The sequence below is a fragment of the Aethalodelphis obliquidens genome, unplaced genomic scaffold (genome assembly GCF_003676395.1).
Source record: "Aethalodelphis obliquidens isolate GAN/ISIS:26980383/991018 unplaced genomic scaffold, ASM367639v1 scaffold9, whole genome shotgun sequence".
Lineage (NCBI taxonomy): Eukaryota > Metazoa > Chordata > Mammalia > Artiodactyla > Delphinidae > Aethalodelphis > Aethalodelphis obliquidens.
The window spans coordinates 32625084-32645953 of record NW_020837953.1 but is presented as its reverse complement, the minus strand read 5'-3'; the positions used below and the strand labels follow the sequence as shown (position 1 = coordinate 32645953).

At 46.0% G+C, this 20870-nt stretch overlaps 1 protein-coding gene across 11 annotated transcripts in view; it reads right to left on the bottom strand.

Annotated features, from left to right (window-relative positions):
- Positions 1-20870, bottom strand: part of PAFAH2 (platelet activating factor acetylhydrolase 2) — a 55325-nt gene that overhangs the window by 16871 nt on the left and 17584 nt on the right. For 4 of the 11 annotated variants that reach the window (XR_003433378.1, XM_027109623.1, XM_027109626.1 and 1 more), the window contains exons 3-13: positions 20155-20300; positions 19033-19186; positions 18159-18255; positions 13513-13581; positions 12990-13131; positions 11933-12046; positions 10096-10118; positions 9933-9981; positions 7736-7827; positions 6148-6318; positions 3488-3642 (exon numbers count right to left, since the gene is read on the bottom strand). Coding sequence is in view for 10 of the 11 variants with exons in the window: in XM_027109623.1 (XP_026965424.1) it covers positions 3488-3642; positions 6148-6318; positions 7736-7827; positions 9933-9981; positions 10096-10118; positions 11933-12046; positions 12990-13131; positions 13513-13581; positions 18159-18255; positions 19033-19186; positions 20155-20244 (1156 nt within the window). In the remaining variant the exon portion in view is untranslated. The remainder of the gene's footprint in view (positions 1-3487; positions 3643-6147; positions 6319-7735; positions 7828-9932; positions 9982-10095; positions 10119-11932; positions 12047-12989; positions 13132-13512; positions 13582-18158; positions 18256-19032; positions 19187-20154; positions 20301-20870) is intronic. The other 7 variants (XM_027109625.1, XM_027109624.1, XM_027109627.1 and 4 more) reach the window with 4 other exon arrangements.

Here is a 20870-nt window from a genome sequence, read left to right as displayed (position 1 = left end):
TATTTTAGTTTCCCACGTGACAATGTACTGTGGGAAATGGCCACCAAAAAGCTTTTCTCTCTTTGCAAAACTAATTACCCCAAGCTGAGAGCCTTTGCCTTTTTTCACTGTCTTATCTCTTAATCACTTGGATACTGCAAGAGCCTCCTAGCTGGGCTCTTTGCTGGGCAGCTCTCAACCTGCCCCATTTCACCCACCCTCCATGATGCACCCAGACTACAAACACAAGTCTAATCATGACAATCCCTTGCTTAGAACCCACCAAGGACACTCACAGCCCAATTCAAACTTATGGGACTTCCCTGGTGGTGCAGTGGTTAAGAATCTGCCTGCCAATGTAGGGGACATGGGTTCGATCCCTGGTCCGGGAAGATCCCACATGCCATGGAGCAACTAAGCCTGTGCACCACAACTACTGAGCCTGCACTCTAGCGCCCGCGAGCCACAACTACTGAAGCCCGTGCACCTAGAGCCCGTGCTCCACAACAAGAAAAGCCACCGCAATGAGAAGCACGTGCACCGCAACGAAGAGTAGCTCCCGCTCGTCACAACTAGAGGAAGCCCGCACGCAACAACGAAGACCCAATGCAGCCAAAAATAAATAAAAAATAAATTAAATAAATTTTAAAAAAATTCAAACTTATTTCAGCAAATACATGGGCTTCTAGATCTGGTTTCTGCCCACTTCTCTACCTTTATCTTCCAACAATTCACTATCCTGAACTCCAGATACACTAAAAACAGCTTCTCAAAACTGACCAAGCCCACACCAGTCTTTGTGCCTCTGTCTAGAAGACCCTTGGCCCCTCCTTGCCTAGTGAGCGTTACTCATCTCTAACATTAAAGACAAGCATCGTTTTGTCTAGGGAGCCTCCTTTCCTAGCTGTCCTTTCCCTTCCGTCTGAGTTAGGGCCTGTCCTCTGTGTCTCCCGAAGACTCAGTGCATCCCTGGGTCAGCAGAGCCACTGCCAGAACAGTGCAGCAATGAAACACCTGGGCTTTCGAATCAGACAGCCTAGGGGGCATTCGGGTTTTTGCCACTTACTAACCAGATAACCTTGGATGAATTACTTAAATTTTCTAAGCTTTAGTATCCTCGTCTGTAGAATGGAGTTAATAATAAAAGCACCCATCAGGAAGGGCCATCTGCAGGATTATACATGCTAACGTAACTAAAGTACTTAGCAGAAGGCCTGGCATAAAGCACGTCCTCAACAATCTTCCGACAATCTAAGACTCTCCTAATCTTCTGCTGGTCTCCAATAGTGAGTATCTTAGCTCGATGGACATTGCTACTCAAGGGAGAGCAATCATGCCATGGTGGGCTCCCCTGTCATCTTTAGCTCTTCCCTAATGATATGATGCCCAAGAGGAAACAGGGAAAGTGGGCTGAGCACCGTGTAATCAGGCCCCGTTAAAGTCTTGAGACATGGATCCATTCCTCTCCTACCAAGTGATAAGAATGATGCTCTAGGGCTTCCCTGGTGGCGCAGTGGTTGAGAGTCCGCCTGCCGGTGCAGGGGACATGGGTTCGTGCCCCGGTCCGGGAAGATCCCACATGCTGCAGAGCGGCTGGGCCCGTGAGCCATGGCCGCTGAGCCTGTGCGTCCGGAGCCTATGCTCCGCAACGGGAGAGGCCACAGCAGTGAGAGGCCCATGTACTGAAAAAAAAAAAAAAAAAAAAAAAAAAGAATGATGCTCTAAGGTCTCTGTTAACCCTAAAGGCTCTAAACCCATGCTGGCACAGTGGCTCATGATGAGCAAGATGAAATGTACAGGCATAAATCTTAAAATGTAAATTTACGTTCAAAAAGTCAATACATTCGAAATAGGACAGATACATTTTAAAAGCAAAGTCAATCCAAATCACATTTGTTTGGCACTTGGTGGAAAGGTTAATACACTCAGGCCATCCAACGAGAAGTCTAGGATCCAGAGCTCAGAGGTGACAGTCCTGCTGTACCAGGCACTGGCCACACCACATCTGGCATGTCGTGTTCAAGTCAGGGCAGCACATGTTAAAAGGCACAGCAACAAACAGCACATCCAAAGGGGGAAATAAATGGCCCCACGGGAAACTGCACAGGGAACAGGTAGAGGTACCAGGCACATTTAGCTTAATGAACAGAAAACTCAGAGAGGACACCATAGGTGACTTCAAATATCTAAAGAGCTGCCACGTACAGGGGTCTGAGGCTTCTCGGGGTAGCTCTTGAGGGGATACCCAGGGCAAGTGGGGAGGAGTTACAAAGAATCAGATCTTGGTCTTAGGTTAGAGTTAGGTCAAACCTAACTTCCCTTCTGAAGGAAGCTGCCTTACCGCCCAGCACCTGCTGAGGGATCAGCCTTGCACAGATAATGGTAGCCTACTCCATTCTGACTGGATCAGAAAGGGACCTCTGATCAAGAGAGCTCTGGGCCCGTGTTGGGCAGTGGCCCACAATGTGTTTTGGCCCATAAAGATGAGCTGGTACAACCCAGTTGTTTCTCTTGGCAATCTGGTCTAAGAAATACCAGAAGTATGGCGGTGAACAGAGGGAGCGGAAGACGAAAGGATGCCACGAGGGGAGAGGACAAGCCACAAGGGGTTCAAGCCAACCGAAGTGATAAGGAAGCAGAAACAGTGAATATGCAGATGCTCTCAGCAAGAGTAAAAGTACAGAGCAGAAAGAGGAAAAACGCAGACCGGAGCAAAGAGAAACAGAGATGTCGTGAGAGGAAGACAGAGAGACTGAGCCCAAGAGAGAGACAGAGAAGTCAGTCCTACAAGCTACCTCGGTTCCTGTTAACTTTTCCCTTCCCTGCCTGGCCAGGTGTACTCTCATAAACAAACTCTCCTTCCTTCTTGAGGTAAATTAGTGGATCTCTAGTCCTTGTAACCAAAAAAAGCCTAACTAGAATATCAATTCTTAAAACTACTGAAGTTTCCTGTGACGGAGAGGGCTGACCCTCAGAGCAGCGCACTCTCCATGCTGCGTGACCTCACAGCAGGGAAGATATGAGAGGATGTCTTCTCTGGGTGGGAGGCTGGACCAAAGACCTCTACAGGTCTGGCCATTTGCTGGCCTGTACTTCATGACATTAGTCATCATCCTTCTATGCTTTTTCTTTTTTTAAATAGCACTTCCACAATTTAGCCCATCTTCTATCGTCATAACCTCCTCCACAACACAGATAAGGTGAGTGCTAATGAGTTAGAACAGAGGTAGTGGAGTAGAGAGAGGTGAATGTTCCATTTACAATGAGGAAACCAAGGCTCAGAAAAGTTAAATGACTAGGCCAAGGTCATTCAGGTGGTAGAGACAGAATCAGGATCTCCAAACTTTCAGCTATGTGTTCTTTCTAGAATTCTATGTAACTCTCTCCTTCATTCACATTTTGCCATAAATCTCACTGATCCAAGACATGTCAGTATAGACCACTGTGCAGGGAAATCTAAGAGACCCCCCCCCACCAGCTGCCCCATGAGCCCCAGTTCTCTCCTTACCAAGGTGCTTCTGCAGGAAGGCCAACATGGCCTGCACCACCGTCTCCTGACATTTATAGGGGTCCAAGCTCCCATGGGTTTGAGTGGAGAAGAATTTAGCAATCCAGTTACCAGCCATAAAAGCAAAGTCAGTTTGACTCCAATGAACAGAACCACTAAAAGAAAAGAAAAACAAGTATCTGGTAGGGCTCTGGAGGCTAGGGCACATAAATATTTAAGCACCTACAATGTGCAAGGTGCTTTACATGCATTATCTCACTTAATTTTCACAACAATCTTGCAAGGGAAGTATTTTCCTCTTTGACAGACCAGAGGAGAGAAATGATCTGCCCAAGTTCACACAGCTAGTAAGGGATGGAGCTAGGATTTGAAAGGAGGTATACCTGGCTTCAAAGCTGCTTCAACTCCTAGACCATAAGGCCGGACTATGCAGGGAAAAGGCGGAGTCAGCTGCACAGCGGATGGGGCATTGAGGCGAGGTCTGCAGCACCTGCCATTCCCACGTTATTATAAACTATCACCCCATGATTTTTACCCAGTGACTTCTGAACATTCACAAAACTTATCAGCTCCATCTTTAGCTCAGAACTGTACACAAAGTAAACAGGAAAAAGAAATAACTTGCCTTTAAGTAATCAGAAAAGTTAGGGCAAGTGCTTGTAAAAGAGTGTTTCTGGATCAGAATTTAAGCCCTTTGACATCAAATGCACTTAATTTGAAGGTGAAATTCTCACTAGGTTCATTTCTAGCTAAATTACTCATAACTAAATTTACTAGTCAATTCAATGAGGGAAGGAAGATTTAAATGTTAAACTCTATTTGATACCATGCAGAAAAACTGACTTTAAAAGGGATTATCTAAGGTACATGAGAAAGTATAAAGAAAAATATAATGGATACTTGAGTATCCAGCACTCAGTTTAAGAAATAATATATCGTCATGAGTTAAATCCAGGGACTTCCCTGGTGGTGCAGTGGTTAAGAATCCACCTGCCAATGCGGGGGACATGGGTTCGATCCCTGGTCTGGGAAGATCCCACATGCCACGGAGCAACTAAGCCCATGAGCCACAACTACTGACCCTGCGCTACAGAGCCTGTGAGCCATAACTACTGAGCCCACATGCCACAACTACAGAAGTCCGCATGCCTAGAGCCTGTACTCCACAACAAGAGAAGCCACCGCAACGTGAAGCACGTGCACTGCAGCGAAGAATAGTCCCCACTCTCCACAACTAGAGAAAGCCTGTGTGCAGCAACAAAGACCCAATGCAGCCAAAAATAAATAAATAAAATAAATTTATTAAAATAAAAAAAACAGAGCTAAATCCGCAGTTTTTGTGTACCCCTTCCCAAATGCTCTCCCTCCCCTCCAGAGGTCACAGTTATCCTGGATCTGAATGGCTTAGGGAAACTGTCAAGCAGTCCTCTGCTGCCATGAAATCAAAATGAAAGGAGAGGGGCTGGCCCCAAGGAAGACAGCCTGGGCCAAGATGGGCAAGGGAAGAAGCCATGGCCTACTGAGCAGACCCCTAGCGGTCCGGGCTTTGGATCTGGCATTTCAACCACCTGAATGAGTCCATAGGGCCATGACATGTAGTTACTTGTCATTTTGCTGAAATAGGACCTGGGATCCTTGAATCATGTGGGCTATTTGGCTCAAGTACAGGGCAGGACCAAGTCAGAGACTTGTCAGTGAGAATTTAGTCCTGCACCTGTAGCTCTAAGCCACTTCCTATGTAAAGTTCATTCTTTTTTAAAATAAATTTATTTATTTTATTTTATTTATTTTATTTTTGGCTGTGTTGGGTCTTCGTTGCTGCATGTGGGCTTTTCTCTGGTTGTGGCGAACAGGGGCTACTCTTTGTTGCAGTGTGCAGGCTTCTCATTGCGGTGGCTTCTTTTGTTGTGGAGCACGGGCTCTAGGCGTGTGGGCTTCAGTAGTTGTGGTACATGGGCTCAGTAGTTGTGACCCACAGGCTCTAGGTGAAGGCTCAGTAGGTGTGGTGCACGGGCTTAGTCGCTCTGCGGCATGTGGGATCTTCCTGGACCAGGGCTTGAACCCGTGTCCCCTGCATTGGCAGGTGGATTCTTAACCACTGCACCACCAGGGAAACCCTAAAGTTCATTTCTTAAAGTCACTCAAAATCTTCTCTCTGTGAAAAATGCCTCCTAAAATCAAACCATCTGACAGTGTTGATGATGGAAGTGAAGAGAATATGGTTTCTCTCAGGCAGAGAATAGATGGTTCATGGAAGATACCTGAATTTAGGTATTCATGAAGGTCTCTAAAAATCCATCTTGTGAGTGTCAAAGGTCTACTATATCCATACTCTTCAAAAGACTCAGTAAAATTCTCAAATGAGATTAGAGATTCCTGGAGTCCACCCAGACCCACACCTCTTCCTCTCTAACACATAATCCCATAACACCCTGTCATAAAGTCATATAAGCTAGTGAATAAATCACTGCAGGTAGAGCTAAGTGTTAAAGAAGGACAGATATGAAATTCCAAAGGAATTAAGATTTTGAAATTCAGGAGGTATTTATGTATTCTATCAATGGGTAGAACTTCTGGATAATTTAGAGGCAATTACGGGAGCCACAGCTGAGCAGAAAATGGAGAGGCCACTGGGGATCATGATCTTGGAGTTTACTCACAGGACAGTTATGATCCTGGATTGATCATGCTGGGCACAAATCTTCTTCATCAGGTTGACACTCTCCATTGTCTGGAATTTCTCAGCATTGATGAAAAATATAGGGCCTCGGGCCGTGGGGTAGAAGTCACGTTCCAGAGGAAACATCCAAGCATCCAGAGCCACAGCACACCTGCAACAGGACCAGACACGTGGAACTGCCACGTAGAAACTCAAGCAAGAACAATTAGGGTAGTTCTCCCTTCGGTGGGGTAAAAAGCTCAGAAAGCCAGGAAGGGGAACCAGGGCCCATACCCTTCAGTTAGGATCTTGGATAGAGATCACTTTTACTGTCACCAAAAATCCTTCTAGATTTTTAAACTCTCTGAAAACAAGGATCAGACCTCCTCCTTCTCTTGGATCTACTCTCAGGCAGCTGACCTGAGTCACACAGAATGACTTCATTCATTTACTCGTTCATTCATTCACCTCATCAAGTACCTACTATGCGCTTAGCCTTGTGCTGTGGATCTAGAGATAAATGACACAGTTGTTGCTCTCCTGGAGCTCCCAGAATAGCAGTGGAGATAGAACCACACAAGGTAGCAAAATACAATTTAGTGTCCTGATTGCACAAGCTGCTAAGTAAGCCCAGAGCATACGTGGCAGGAACGTCAGGGAAAGCCTCCTTGTTGCCACAACTCAAAGTCATGGCCAGTTTGTCCAGCAGAAATCTCTGTCACCAAGGGCAAAACTAAGGCCCTAAGATTAGCATCCTACTATCCCCCACCCCCAATGCTCCTCCAGTCTCCTCCATCTCAATAAAGGACAATCATCTTCCACTCAAATGACGGGCACACAGATGAAAAACCTTGATTCCTCTCTTTCCTTTACCTAAGTCCTGAAAATTCTAAAACCCATCCTGACTCCCTTCACTTCTCTCCATCCCACTACCTCCATCCTAAAGCAAATCCCTCATCTCTCACCTTGACTCTGAAATAGCCTCCTTCTACTTAGCCTCCTTGTTTCCAGTCTTATCCTGCTACAATCCACTCTTCACATAGTGGTTTTTAAATGTAAATAAGATTTTTCTATACTTAAAACCTTTCAGTGGTTTCCTGTCATTCTCAGAATAAAATCTAACTTCCTTACTCTGGCCAGAAGGCCCCATGAGCGGGCCCCTGTTTATCTCCCTGATTACACCTTGAATCGCTTCCCCCTCGCTCACTATGGTCCTCCCACACTGAAACAGCAAGCTTCTTTCCACTCAGGGCCTTTAGCTGTTCCCTCTGCCTAGAATGATCCTCTCCTAGACCTTTATGTGGTTGGCTTCGTTGCCTTTGAGTCTAGCTTACGTCACTTTCTCCAGGAAGCGTCCACATACCCCAGCTTATTAGCCTATTTTACTTTCTTTGTTGCACTTGGGTGCCAGGGATTTGATTACTTGTTTGCTAGTCTCCTCCCACAGCAACATAATTCCATGAAATCAGAGACCTTGCTTTCTTCTTCACCACTGAATCCCCACCTCCCAAAACAGTACCTAGCACAAAATACATGCTGAATGAATGCATGGTGTGTGGAGCTAACAGCAGCATCACTGGGAAACTCACCGAAATCGGGTCTCCTTGGCCAAAGCCAGAATAGCTGTGGCCCCTCCAAATGAATGTCCCATTACAGCCACGCGGCTCACGTCAATGCTGCCCTGAGAAAGGTCAGAAACACAGGGGTGCATTTTTAGGAACTCTTCAAGGGCAAGAGGAAGAAACAGTGAGACAATGATGCAGAAACACAATACAGTGGGCGAGACCTCCAAAACCACGGTATTAAGCGTCTCTTGCCCACTGGAGAGCAACGGGTCAGGCCATCCCTGGACTGAACAGCCTTCTGTAGGCACGAATTCTGAAAACCACATTTCTCATCTTTATTTTAATAATCTTGCCACCTATAATATCTGGACGAGGTAGATATTCAAATATCTATGAATAAACAGAAATTATATGACCTATCAGTATAAGAGCACGTTAAGAATAAGAACTCTCAGGAATTCCCTGGAGGTTCAGTGATCAGGACTCAGCGCTTTCACTGTGGTGGCCAGGGCTTGATTCCTGGTCAGGAAACTAAAATCCCGCAAGCCGCGTGGTGCGGCCAAAAAAAAAAAAGAATAAGAATTCACTTTATTTAGATCCTTGCCTTATAACCAATCCAACCAGAGGGATGGATGACACGTGCTCCAAGTCAAGTACAGAATGGGGGCGCTCCTACTGCCCCTCCACTTTGCTCTGAAGCAAGGACTGCTTGTACCAAAACCAATTCAGGTTCTACTTCCTCTGACATCTGTCCTGACTTTTATCTAGCAAAGTGAGCCTGCTCGCTCTAACGTGCTCTGCAAGCATCTATTTCTGGTTGTCCCCAGAAGCCTTCAGGACATGGTTATATAAAAAACCACTGCAGCTGCCTCCTAAGGGGCTCAAAAAATCTCTCCAGGATTTGCTGCCCAGCCTCTGCCCTGAACCCATGTTGTCCTTTGCTCTTCCCAACTTCTATCCCAAGTTTTTGTATCTAAATTCTCCCCTCTTTGCTCAGTACCTTTGGATTGGTCAAGGTTTCTTCAGCTTTTTTAATAAGTTAATATACCTACATAACTGTAAAATCAGGAGTATATAGAGAAGTCTCCTACCTACCCTATTCCCTGTCCACACAGTTGCCCACTCCCTACCCAGACAGGTAAGTTGCTTGCGTCTTTGCAGAGCTTACTTATGCCTACACAGGTAAACATGAATATATACTTTCCCCCCTTTTACACAAGTGATATTGTAACTTACTTTTTTTACATAATAATATTAGTACATAAAGAGCTTCCTTATTCTTTTTTACAGCTACATTTGATTTCACCATGGTACAGACAGCTAGTGATCACCAAAACTGTTCTTCTTCCTGGACACACAGCTAGACTCTATTTCCCAGCAGTTAGATGTGGCCTTGTGACTTGATGTGAGCGATAGTGGTCTTGTGATAGAATATGAAAGTGATTATCTCCATTTACAGGCATGGTCTATAAAAACTCTTCCATGCAAACCTCCATGCTCTTTCCCACTCCTGGCTTAACGTACATGGTGAAGTTGGGTTTCACAGGTGGAAGAGGGTGGAGCGATTAGAAGAAGGGAGCCTGGATCATATGGGAGAGAAATAAATTTCTCTTTGTTAAGCCACTGAGATTTGGGGCTTATGTGTTATAGCAATTAGTATTATCCAAAATAATACATCCATTGTTCCATAATCTATTAAACCAGCTGTGGTCACTTATGGGTGAACATTTAGGATACTATCAATCTTCCGTTATTACAAACAACACTGGGACGAGTAACCTTGTACATACATCATGTTACATGTGTGCAGGGATGTGTAAAATAAATTCCCAGAATTGGACACTGCCGGGTCAAACACTAAGTGCATTCGTGCTGTTGAGAGCTATTGCCAAACTGCCCTGCATGGGGCAATCTGCACTCACACTGGCAACGGAGCAGAGGCTACTTCCCCACAGCTTTGCCGACAGGGTGAGTAATCAATTTTTGGATCTTGCTCAATCTGATAGATGAAAATTCACTTAGCTGTTTTCATTCTGTGTTTCTCCAAAAGGCTGCCTCTTAACTAATCCAACTACACATAGCCCGCCATCCCCCGATGTCTGTCTCAGGCCCACAGGCCCACAGGCCTGAACTGTGGTGCCTGGCCCTGTTTATCTGGTGGGGACTGATGACATACACCATATAGCGGGCAAAGCTCTCTAGATTTCAGGTCCTGCCTTACCTCTTGGCCATTCAGGCTGATGCTTCTTCCTGGAAGACTTTTCCAGAGCCTTTAAAAGATATTTTCTAAAGAGGCTTTGGGGCACACTGCATAGGCAAAAAGCCCCAAATTAAAGTTTCACTCTACCACTTGCTTAGCTGTGTAACCTTGGGCAGATACTTACCCTCTTAGATCCTTGGTTTCTTTCTATGTAAAGAGATAACAATGCATATGTTTATGAAAAGAGCTCTTATCATAGGAAGTCCTCATAAAGAAGTAATTATTATATATTTATATATATATGTATATACCATTCTCACTCATACAATGGAATAGTACATGGCTATTAAAAATCATGCCATAGGGGCTTCCCTGGTGGCACAGTGGTTGAGAATCTGCCTGCTAATGCAGGGGACACGGGTTCGAGCCCTGGTCTGGGAGGATCCCACATGCCACAGAGCAACTAGGCCCATGAGCCACAACTACTGAGCCTGCGCGTCTGGAGCCTGTGCTCCACAACAAGAGAGGCCGCGATAGTGAGAGGTCCGCGCACCACGATGAAGAGTGGCCCCCGCTTGCCACAACTAGAGAAAGCCCTCGCACAGAAACGAAGACCCAACACAGCAAAAATTAATTAATTAATAAACTCCTAAAAAAAAAATCATGCCATAGAAAAATATTAACTGGAATAAGAAGACATGTGACATTCATACTGTTTTTTTTTTGTTTGTTTTGTTTTTGTTTATTTGGCTGCGTCAGGTCTTAGTTGTGTCGTGCAGGCTTAGTTGCTCTGCGGCATGTGGGATCCTAAGTTCCCTGACCAGGGCTCGAACCCACGTCCCCTGCATTGGAAGGCAGATTGCCAACCACTGGACCACCAGGGAAAGCCCCCATACTGTTTTGCTAAATGAAGAATAGGGCCACAAAACAGCTTGTATTAAATAGTAACATTATTGTTTTTTTGCTTTTTTTGCGGTACGCGTGCCTCTCACTGTTGTGGCCTCTCCCGTTGCGGAGCACAGGCTCCGGACGCGCAGGCTCAGCGGCCATGGCTCACGGGCCCAGCCGCTCCACGGCATGTGGGATCTTCCCAGACTGGGGCACGAACCCGTGTCCCCTGCATCGGCAGGCGGACTCTCAACCACTGCGCCACCAGGGAAGCCCAACATCATTGTTTTTTAAAAAATGCATCTTAAAAGAACTGGAAGTACAAACATCAAAATATCCAAAAATTCCGTTTCTTTTTCCTTCATGCTTTTGTGTGATTTCTTGGTCCTCTAAATAAAGCCTGAGCTACTTTTGAAATTACAGAGGAAAGGACTGGATAGGGGAGGAAAATGTGCCTTCATAGGCACCAAATTCCATGTGGGGGACAGTTTCTCTCCTCCTGGGGGATTCTTGGGATTCCTTTAAAGGCAGGAATGAGCCTGCAGTAGACAACACACGTTGTATGCGGCTCCATAGCTCTTCCTTTGCGGAACAAACCATCACTCCCTCACCCATGCGGCCCCATGGGGCTGTCAGTCCTGGTGCTCAAGTTCCCCTGACCCGGAAGTGGGTGTATAACGTAGGCAGGCCAACCAGAATACCCTATCCCTCTGGCACAGTGACTGGCCCAGAAGGGGCATGTGACCCAAGCAGGCCATGGCCTTTCCAGATTGCTGAAAGCTACCAGAGTTTCTTTTCCTTTTAGGTCTGGAGCTGAGTTGAGATGCAGGCTTGGAATATGCCAGCAACCACCTTTCTTGCCTAATGGAGAGAGTCTGGTGAGAATGAAGCCCATATACACAGAGTGGAGTTGAGCCAGGAGAAGGGAGAGAATGCCAGAACTTTGATGACAATGTTTGAGACCCTGGATCTAGCCATACTGGCCTGAAGCCAATCTGCTTTTGGTCTTCCTACTTAGTTGGGCCAATAAATTCTCTTTTGGTTTAAGCTAGTGAGTTAGGCTTCTGTTATTTGCAAGCAAGAAAGTCTTGATGAATAAAATGTGCTCCAGGTCATACCAACTGCTGCCATACCTTCAAGGTCATCAGATCCAACCCGCCAGGCACGGTGTTGAGGACAGTCTGCCCAGCAGCGGCCTCTTGCAGGACAGTTAACACCCTCAGGCACTCGCTTACCCTCTGATGCACCTGCAAGAGACAGTGCCAGTGGGAGCTGGAATACTGCACAACCATCCAGCGGGGATCTCGCTCCCCTACAGAGCCGAGGAAGAACGCAGAGATGACGTGCCCACGCACATCTCATCCAGCACTGTGGTCCCCACACCCTGAGAAAGGCTTAGCTCCCTCACAGCCACACATGTAAGCACCACCTAAGAGCACAACGAAGTCAGCCCTGCTGTTCAGACTCTACCTACCTACCCGTGGTACACAGGGCTATAATATGGGTATACAGTGTGCCAGATGAAAGCACTCTGACAACAAAAGGACACAAAAGCGTTCCTATCATCAACCCAGTACTGGATTCCACTTGCCCACTTATAGCACATGTCTATTGTTTTTGTCTGCCTAGCACTCACCTGCCCTTACTTCTCCTGTTAACCCTGACTTTTGAGGATTGCCCCTCTCCCCAAAAATTTAGCAATGTATTTCGGATGGGAACTTTGTATTTTGGTACTTCTCCCCAGCCTCGGAGTCTCTATCCAGGATTTTTCATCTTGCACCTTGGGGTAGAAGCTAGGGACACCCCCAAAACAGCCCTATTCCCTCAGATGGTGAGGGCAAACATGTGCAACCTCATAAGGTAAGCCAGTTAGCAGATGAGACCAACCAGCAGAGGGACAGAGATAAGAGTGAAAAACAAGTCCCAATGGCATTTGGGACTAGCAGTCTTGCCCTTCCCTTGTCTGCTTATATAAGCCAACCAATTCTCTTTTTTGCCTAACAAGCTTAAGTTGGGTTTCTGTCACTTGCAATTGTAAGAGTCTTGATTAATACCTCATTTCTCTGATGTGACAAGCTCAGAACCACTATGACCAAGATTTCAAGAGAGGTTAGTTCAAAGTCTTCTTAGTGAGAGTTTTATAGGGAGGACAGGCTTAGTTACTCTCCCTCCCCACTGGCATAAGCCTACCTGGCAATTCCGAACATGGAATTCCTTCTCCCCTTCCTCAGTTTGACGGTGGGGGATCCATTCCTCCTCCAGTGACTCGCTGTTGGGCTGGTTCGCCTCTGGGGGCTGCTTGCAGAAACAGGTTGCTGCAGCTGACCCATCCCTGCAATACATGTGCCACCAGAGAGAAACCAGAAGACGCTTGGACTTATTTCTCCCCTTTACCAAATCCTCCTTTTCAGCCAAGACATTCTAGTTTATCCTTTAGCTAATAGGGAAAAAGATCGGGGGCACACATAGGAGTAGAAAAAAATGTGGATTTTGGAGACTGACCTGGGTTTGAACCCCAATTCAGCTATGTCACTTTCAGCAAGTTATTCAACATCTTTGAACCTTGGTTTCCTCACCTTTAAAATGAATATAACCCCTACCTTGCATAGTGCTGTGAGGACTAGAAATAATATATCTATAGGGAACTAGCCTATACCCTAGCCCACTGCAGGCACCCACCCCATGATGGTTCATTGTGACTGTCATCCCTCACCTGTGCTCTGGTACAGCAACCACAAAGCCATGCGAGGCCAGCTCCATGCAGAAGGCTGAATACAGTGTCCTAAAGATCCAGGAAGGAACCGAGAGAAGTGATCAAAAGAATGGCCTACCCTTAGCCCCTAGTCCAACCATGCTCTGCTAGTAGCCATCTCAAAAAATGGAATGGAGGAAGTTTCGTTTGCAGCAGCCCTGGCCCAGAAGCTTTTTCCAGCCAGCATACCCCTGCTCTCACCAAGGCTCCAGTGTCCTCCTCCAGGGAGCATGTGCAAGTCAATCCACCGTGTTTTTCAACCCCATACACTGACGCATCTCCTCTACCCCCAACCCCAATAGTTTGGCTACTTCAAACAATTGCATTCTTATTGTCTATATATTGTATGTCTCCCAACTTAGTTGGTAAGCTCCTTGAGGACAGGGACTCTGGCTATTTCTTTAATATGCAAATATGCATCTGAGATTTAACATGTGGGTTTTTTTGGTCTGTCCTCCAACTTTCCAGAAAAAATATGGCAGACACTGCTAATTGCCTACTCCAAACACCTATTTTTCCCTTCCTCCTTAATAATAGAATCTAATTTTCAGCTGAAGACATTGTCATGCAGAAAAATACGACATTTCCCAGCCTCTCTGCAGCCAGGTTTGTCTGTGTGATTAAGTTCTAGCCCAGCAATAGAAATATAATGCTATCCTCCTAAGTAATTTAAAACTTTCTAGTAGATATATTTTAAAAAGTAAAAAGAAAGAGGTAGAATTAATTTTAATAATATATATTATTTAACCCAATATAGCCAAAACATCATCATTTGAACATATAATCAAAATTTTTAAATTAATGAAATATTTTATTACATTCTCTTTTTTTTTTTCATATGAAGTCTTTGCAATCCAATGTGTGTTTTATATTTATAGCACATCTCAGTTTGGACCAGCCATATTTCAAATGTTCAACATGCACATGTGGTTAGAAGCTACCAATAATGGACAGAGCAGTTTTAGTCAATGGGATGTAAGCAGTTGTGTTATATAGAACTTTCAGAAGAGTTCTCCCTTCCTATTGCATAGACTGCGGATGTAATGGTTAGACCTAAAGCAGCCTGGGTCATGAGATACCCTTAGAAATAGAAGCTACACGTCTAGTTTTCTGACAGCTTTGTAGAACTATCATATCAGCTCTGTCTACTTCTAGCTTTCTTTTTATCTGAGCAAAAAATAAATTTTATGTTATTCAGGTCACTATTGCTTGGGGTTTTTCTGTGAAATACAACTTACTCAGATCCTAACTGATGCAGAAAGTCAGTGTCTTAAGTTTCTTTTCACCTTCTCACTTCTCTCAGGGAGGCAAAGAACCGGACTTGAGAGCCAGAGATTTCTGATCCCTTCCCAGTTTAAACTGTAACTTTGGACAAGTCTGCCTTTCAGAGACTATTTGCTCATCTGTAAAATATGCATCCCCCTCCCCACGTACCTCACAGGACTGTGTGGGAACCAAAGGAGACAGAGGCACATTAAAAATGGCGAGGTAGTGTTTAAATATATATACTGCTCCCTGGGATGGGAAGCCAGAGGTCTGTGACTCATGGGAAGGATTTCAGATTCTGAATTAACCGCAGATGCAACAAGAGGAAACCATGTCCCTTTACCTCCCTGCCCCTTTTCTTGGAATTTCCCTATGGTTAATGAAGAGTATTTATAACTGACTCACCCCAGTTTATTGAGATCTGAGGCCTCAATACAGACTCTTAGTCCGAAAAGACCACTCTAAAGTCATGTGTTCACCTGCTCTCTCTATAAAATACCTGTCAGCTTAGGAAATAATATTTCTTAGCTTCTTTTCCCCACTAGACTACAATCTGAAAGCAGGGTCTCTATTTTGTTCACTCCTGCATACCCAACCCCAGCATAGCACATAGCAGGTACTAAATTTACTGAATAAAAAAACTTCTTGGACTTCCCTGGTGGTGCAGTCGTTAAGAATCTGCCTGCCAAGGCAGGGGTCATGGGTTCAAGCCCTGGTCTGGGAAGATCCCACATGCCGCGGAGCAACTAAGTCCGTGTGCCACAACTACTGAGCCTGCGCTCTAGAGCCTGCAAGCCACAACTGCTGAGCCCATGTGCCACAACTACTGAAGCCCATGCACCTAGAGCCCGTGCTCCGCAACAAGAGAAGCCACCGCAATGAGAAGCCCGCTCGCCGCGATTAGAAAAAGCCCACGTGCAGCCATGAAGACCCAACGCAGCCAAAAATAAAAATTAATTAATAAAAAAAAGAAAACCATCTTGCTGCCTTTCTAGCCTCATCTCCACACCTGCTCTCCACTTCCTGCCATGTGCTGCAGTTACGTGAAGCCACATTCAGTCTCCTCTAGTGGATGCAAATTCCTTGATTTGTTTATCTTTATATGTCCCACCTTCTTTTCATGCCAAGGAGCTGGCACAGAGCAGGTGCTCCACAGATACCTGCTGAATGTACGGAACCTAGCAAAACATAAATATTCATTGGGAAACTACTATTTTCCAGGTAATGCCCTAGGCACTGGGAAAGATAGAAGACAGACATTGTCTCTGCCTTTGTGGAGCTTACAATCTAGTTAAAAAGACAAACATTAAAGAATAATCACATAAGTAATTAATTCATTACAAGTATGTTAAGTATTGAGAGGTACTTATGAAAGCACACCACGGGAAAACTTAACCTAATATAATATAGGGGTCAGGATAGGTGTCCCTAAGAAAGTGACACCCAAACTAAGACCCTGAAGGTAATTTGGAATTAGCCAGGCAAAAGATGAAAAGGAGGAAGAGGAAGAGAGGAGAACAGCAAGTATTCCAGGCAAAGGGAACAGCCACAAAGCACAGCACAAATGAAATCCCTGAGGCAGAAAGTAACATAGTGCCTTTAGGGCTGTTTGTCTGGAGAGCTGGAGTAGGGCAAGTAGCAAGCAACAAGGCTGGAAGCTTTGTCCTGGACCTGCATTCAGGTAAGCCAATGACAACAGCTGAATTAAGTTCAAAGGGCCATTAAAAAGATCTAGATAGGGTCTTCCCTGGTGACGCAGTGGTTGAGAGTCCGCCTTCCGATGCAGGGGACACTGGTTCATGCCCCGGTCCAGGAAGATCCCACATGCTGCAGAGCGGCTGGGCCCGTGAGCCATGGCTGCTGAGCCTGCACGTCCGGAGCCTGTGCTCCACAACGGGAGAGGCCACAACAGTGAGAGGTCCGCGTATCGCAAAACAAACAAACAAAAAAATCTAGATAGCGGACTTCCCTGGTGGCAGAAGTGGTTAAGAATCTGCCTGCCAATGCAGGGGACACGGGTTCAAGCCCTGGTCCAGGAAGATCCCACATGCTGCGGAGCAACTAAGCCCGTGCGCCACAACTACAGAGCCTGTGCTCTAGAGCCTGCGAGCCACAACTATTGAGCCTGCGTGCCACAACTACTGAAGCCCGTGTGCCTAGAGCCCGTGCTGTGCAACAAGAGAAGCCACTGCAACGAGAAGCCCATGCACCACAACGAAGAGTAGCCCCCGCTCACCACAACTAGAGAAAGCCCGCGCGCAGCAACGAAGACCCAATGCAGCCAAAAATAAATAAATTTATTTTTTTAAAAAAAAGAAAGATCTAGATAGGGAAGTGACATTCATTCATTCATTCAACAAATATTTATCGCGCATCTACAATATGCCAGGCACTGTTCTAGGTGCTGGAATGACAAGATCATATCTGGTTTTAAAATAGATCTGCCTGGCTACAGTGTGGACAATGGTTTGGGTGGGGGTGGGAGGTGTGAAAAGGCAAAAATAGATGCCTTTGTGTAACACTCTGGGACATAAACTAGACTCATACGTTGATGAATGAACATACAGAGAGAATATTCACAAGTTTAAATAAGAACGCATGTACCACAGTTATTAAGCTATGTATATAACACACCAAGGTGTAAAAACCAGAATTCATGGGGAGAATTCTGAATGGATACTGACTTGTAAAACTTGGATCAGTGTTTCCCGAAATCTGGAGAAAGAGATCTTACAGTTCATCACCCCACGATCCTCCACGTAGAGAGACAGAGAGGAAAACTGGCAGGCGTGTGCACCTATTAGGTGCCTGTCTGAGTCCTCATAACCCACACTGTGGGAGCAGCATTCCATTTGACAGATGAGGAAATGTAGGCTCAGAGAGTTCTACCACAGCCCCGAGCTCACAGAGTGCAGTGGTATGGCTGAGATTTACAGCTGAGGCTGCAAGCTCCACGGGAGCGGGAACGAGTCTGTCTTCCTCGTCACTATGCCAGTGCCCCAAGCTGAGGTGCCCTCAGTGTAGGAATAAATGACTCTCTGACCACAAAGCTCAAGCCCCTTATAGTACTTCTAGGCTGTTATAGAGGAAGAAAGCTAAAAGCAAGTATTTATATAAATGCTGGAACATGAGAAGCCAAGGATATAAAAGGCTCCACCGGGTGAAAGGGGCCTGGGGGAAGGCCTTCTAGAGAAGGTGGACCCAGTGCCTTGGGATGAAGCACATGGTAGATAAGAAAACTGACAAATGGAAACACGCGTTTCCCTGCCCTTTGAGAATAAGACTCAGCAGCTGCAACCAGGCAAGGAATATGACAAGGTCTGGGGCAGAGCAGCTCTTACCTGAAGGCTCCCAGGCCATGGGAGAAGATGATCAAGGGGTATCCAGAGTCCTTTGTCTTAAAGGGGCCATTCCAGCTAACAGGCAGGCGACAAGATCCTAGCAGAGACAAGGGCTATAGAATCTCCGGCTGAATGCGAAGGGCAGCCTGGGCACAGGTGTGATGAGGACCTGTGGCCCTCCTCTCAGGAGAACCACCTTTTGCCCAAGCAGCCCAGGACAATCAATCACCTACTCTTTCCCCTTTTCTCCCCTAGGGAGCATAAACACAACAGAAAATGGGCAGATAAATCCAAAGGGGAGGTACTGAACAACTTACAGACTAAGTCCCTGAGATGCCAAGGCAGTGGGTAGAGTTCCTAACAGTGGGGCCTTTGGGGAAAGGGGATGATTCAATGTCATCTGACCCAGAAGAGGGAGGAGCTAGAGAGGCAACTGCAGGAGACAGTATGCTCCTTGGCAGTTAAGAATGTTTCTTTGATCTACACTATAGCTGGCACAGAGTGAAATTAATACGTGCTGGATAAATGAGTAATAGCCACCATCCATGGAACACATTCTATATCCCAAGCACTGCACTAGAGTACATGTTTTACATACGTCCTACACTATAACCCCGCAAAAGCATCAGATATTCAGACACAATTTAAGTAACTTGCCCAAGCCCCACAGTAAATGATAAAGTCTGGATTCGAATCCAAGACAGTCTAATTCTATAACCAAAGCTCTTATGTACATAATTCTCTCCACCTCTCCATACCACACTGGCTAATGGATGCCCCATTACAAAAGGGCTGGGCAAAGCAAACTGTAATATACTGTGTCTGCCTTGGGATCTCCTAGGAACATAATCAAGCAGCTGGGAGAGAATCTTACCCACAACCATGTTGAACAGCAAACCTCCCCAGCGCTTATTAAACTTCAGGTAATCAGCCAGGCCAGTGCAGTACTCATAGCGGGGAATCCACAGGGGCTGCTCTGTGGTCTCTTCTGCCTCTTGGCAGGGGTAGAAGAGTCGAAAGAAGCTCCCCTGTAAGGAAGGAAAGAGAGCAGCAGCTCAGAGCAAGAAGCCCACGCATGGCTAGATGTCCCAACAGACACATTCAGCAGGTGTTTGGGGCACCGGCAAAGCACCAAAACAGGGAAGCTTTACCTTCAATTCATATACCTGAATTTTGTATTCAGAAAATCCAGAAAGAAGCGATTTTATGTTTAGCATACATGTAAGGCTTATGTCATTTCAAACAGCCAACTGTATTTTGAATTACGTCTGAGGGGTACTACAATATTCCCAATGCTTGAGATATCAAAAGATTTAAATCTGGCCCTGAGCCCAGGCCTGGAGGAGTCCCAGGAGCGAGGGATTAGCCCTCATGCTGAATGGAGTGGCATTGGTGTGTCACCCAGGACAATCCTCCAGGCTGACCCCTGGGAAGCAACAGCAGCACACTCATTTTACATGGGAGTAGGTGAGAAGTTACCAGGAAGTATGTGCCTCTCACAAGGGAGGGGGGAGTTCAAGGGCCAGCAGAGAATAACCTAGGAACCGATGGAGGGAAAGTCCCGAACCAAAGTACCAGAGGGAAATAGACGAAGGCAGGAGAGGAGAAAAAGGAGACTATCTTCCTACCCGGGTCAGGGAGTCAAAGGTCAATGGCACATGGTCCGCTGCTCTTCCTCTCATACACTCAGATTAAGATGAGATCCAAAACCTTTCCAGGATCAGGCATCTGCTCTCAAGACATCTGAGAGCTACCTTTGAAGCTAGAGGCCCCATTTCCCCTGAGCCAGAAAAAGAACCCATAATCTCTTGTCTATTGAGATGCTTCTAATTGGAAAGAGGAAGAAAAAGGTCAGGGAAAAGAGACCTAGGGGCTCTACACCCAAATCCAGACCAGCTCTAACTCAGTTTCCCCCCACCTGGAATTGCAGCATCAGACTCACTATCGATAAGTCCCGTGCAGACAGAAGCAGCGGAGACGTGCTGGAGACACTTACCTGGAGACTCTGACCCTCCATCACATCCCCACAGCCTACGAGGTGGGATCCCGTGACAGGTGGAAAGCCCACGGACTGGTTGACCCCCATTTCACCACCAGTTGAACTGAACAACGACTTGGGCCGTGGCTGAACTTGATGGCTGGAGGGTGGAACACAGAACAGCCTCTTGCTGGTTTCCTCTCAGCTTCCTGTTGCTTATTCATGTCATCTGCCACCCCTATCCACCCCTCCTTCCCGCCGGTGACTCAGTCAATCTTCCACATCATCCACTTTGCTACACTGCCTTTACTAAGGTTTAGAGGCTGCTTTTTCTGTTGTTGGTGGTGGAGAGGTAAGGAGATGGTCATGAAAAGGAAAGAGAACCTCCATACGCTTCAAAACCCACTAACAAGTGTTTATCTGATTATGTGCCCAGCACAGCAGTTACTGCTGCATGGACTATAACACAGACCTTGTCCTCATGAAGCTAAGAATAACAATTACTACCATCAATTATTTACTCTGTGTCAGCACTGAACTAAGCTTTTTACATACATTGCGTCATTTCATTCTCTCAATAACTGAGGGTTAGACCCTGTTTTACAGATGAGGAAACTAAGGCATGAAGAGGTTGAATAACTTCCCCAAGTCACACTGCTTCTAGGTGGCAAACTCGGGTCTGTCTAATCCAGACCTGAGCTCCTAACCCTCACTGATCCTGTTCATGGGGAGAC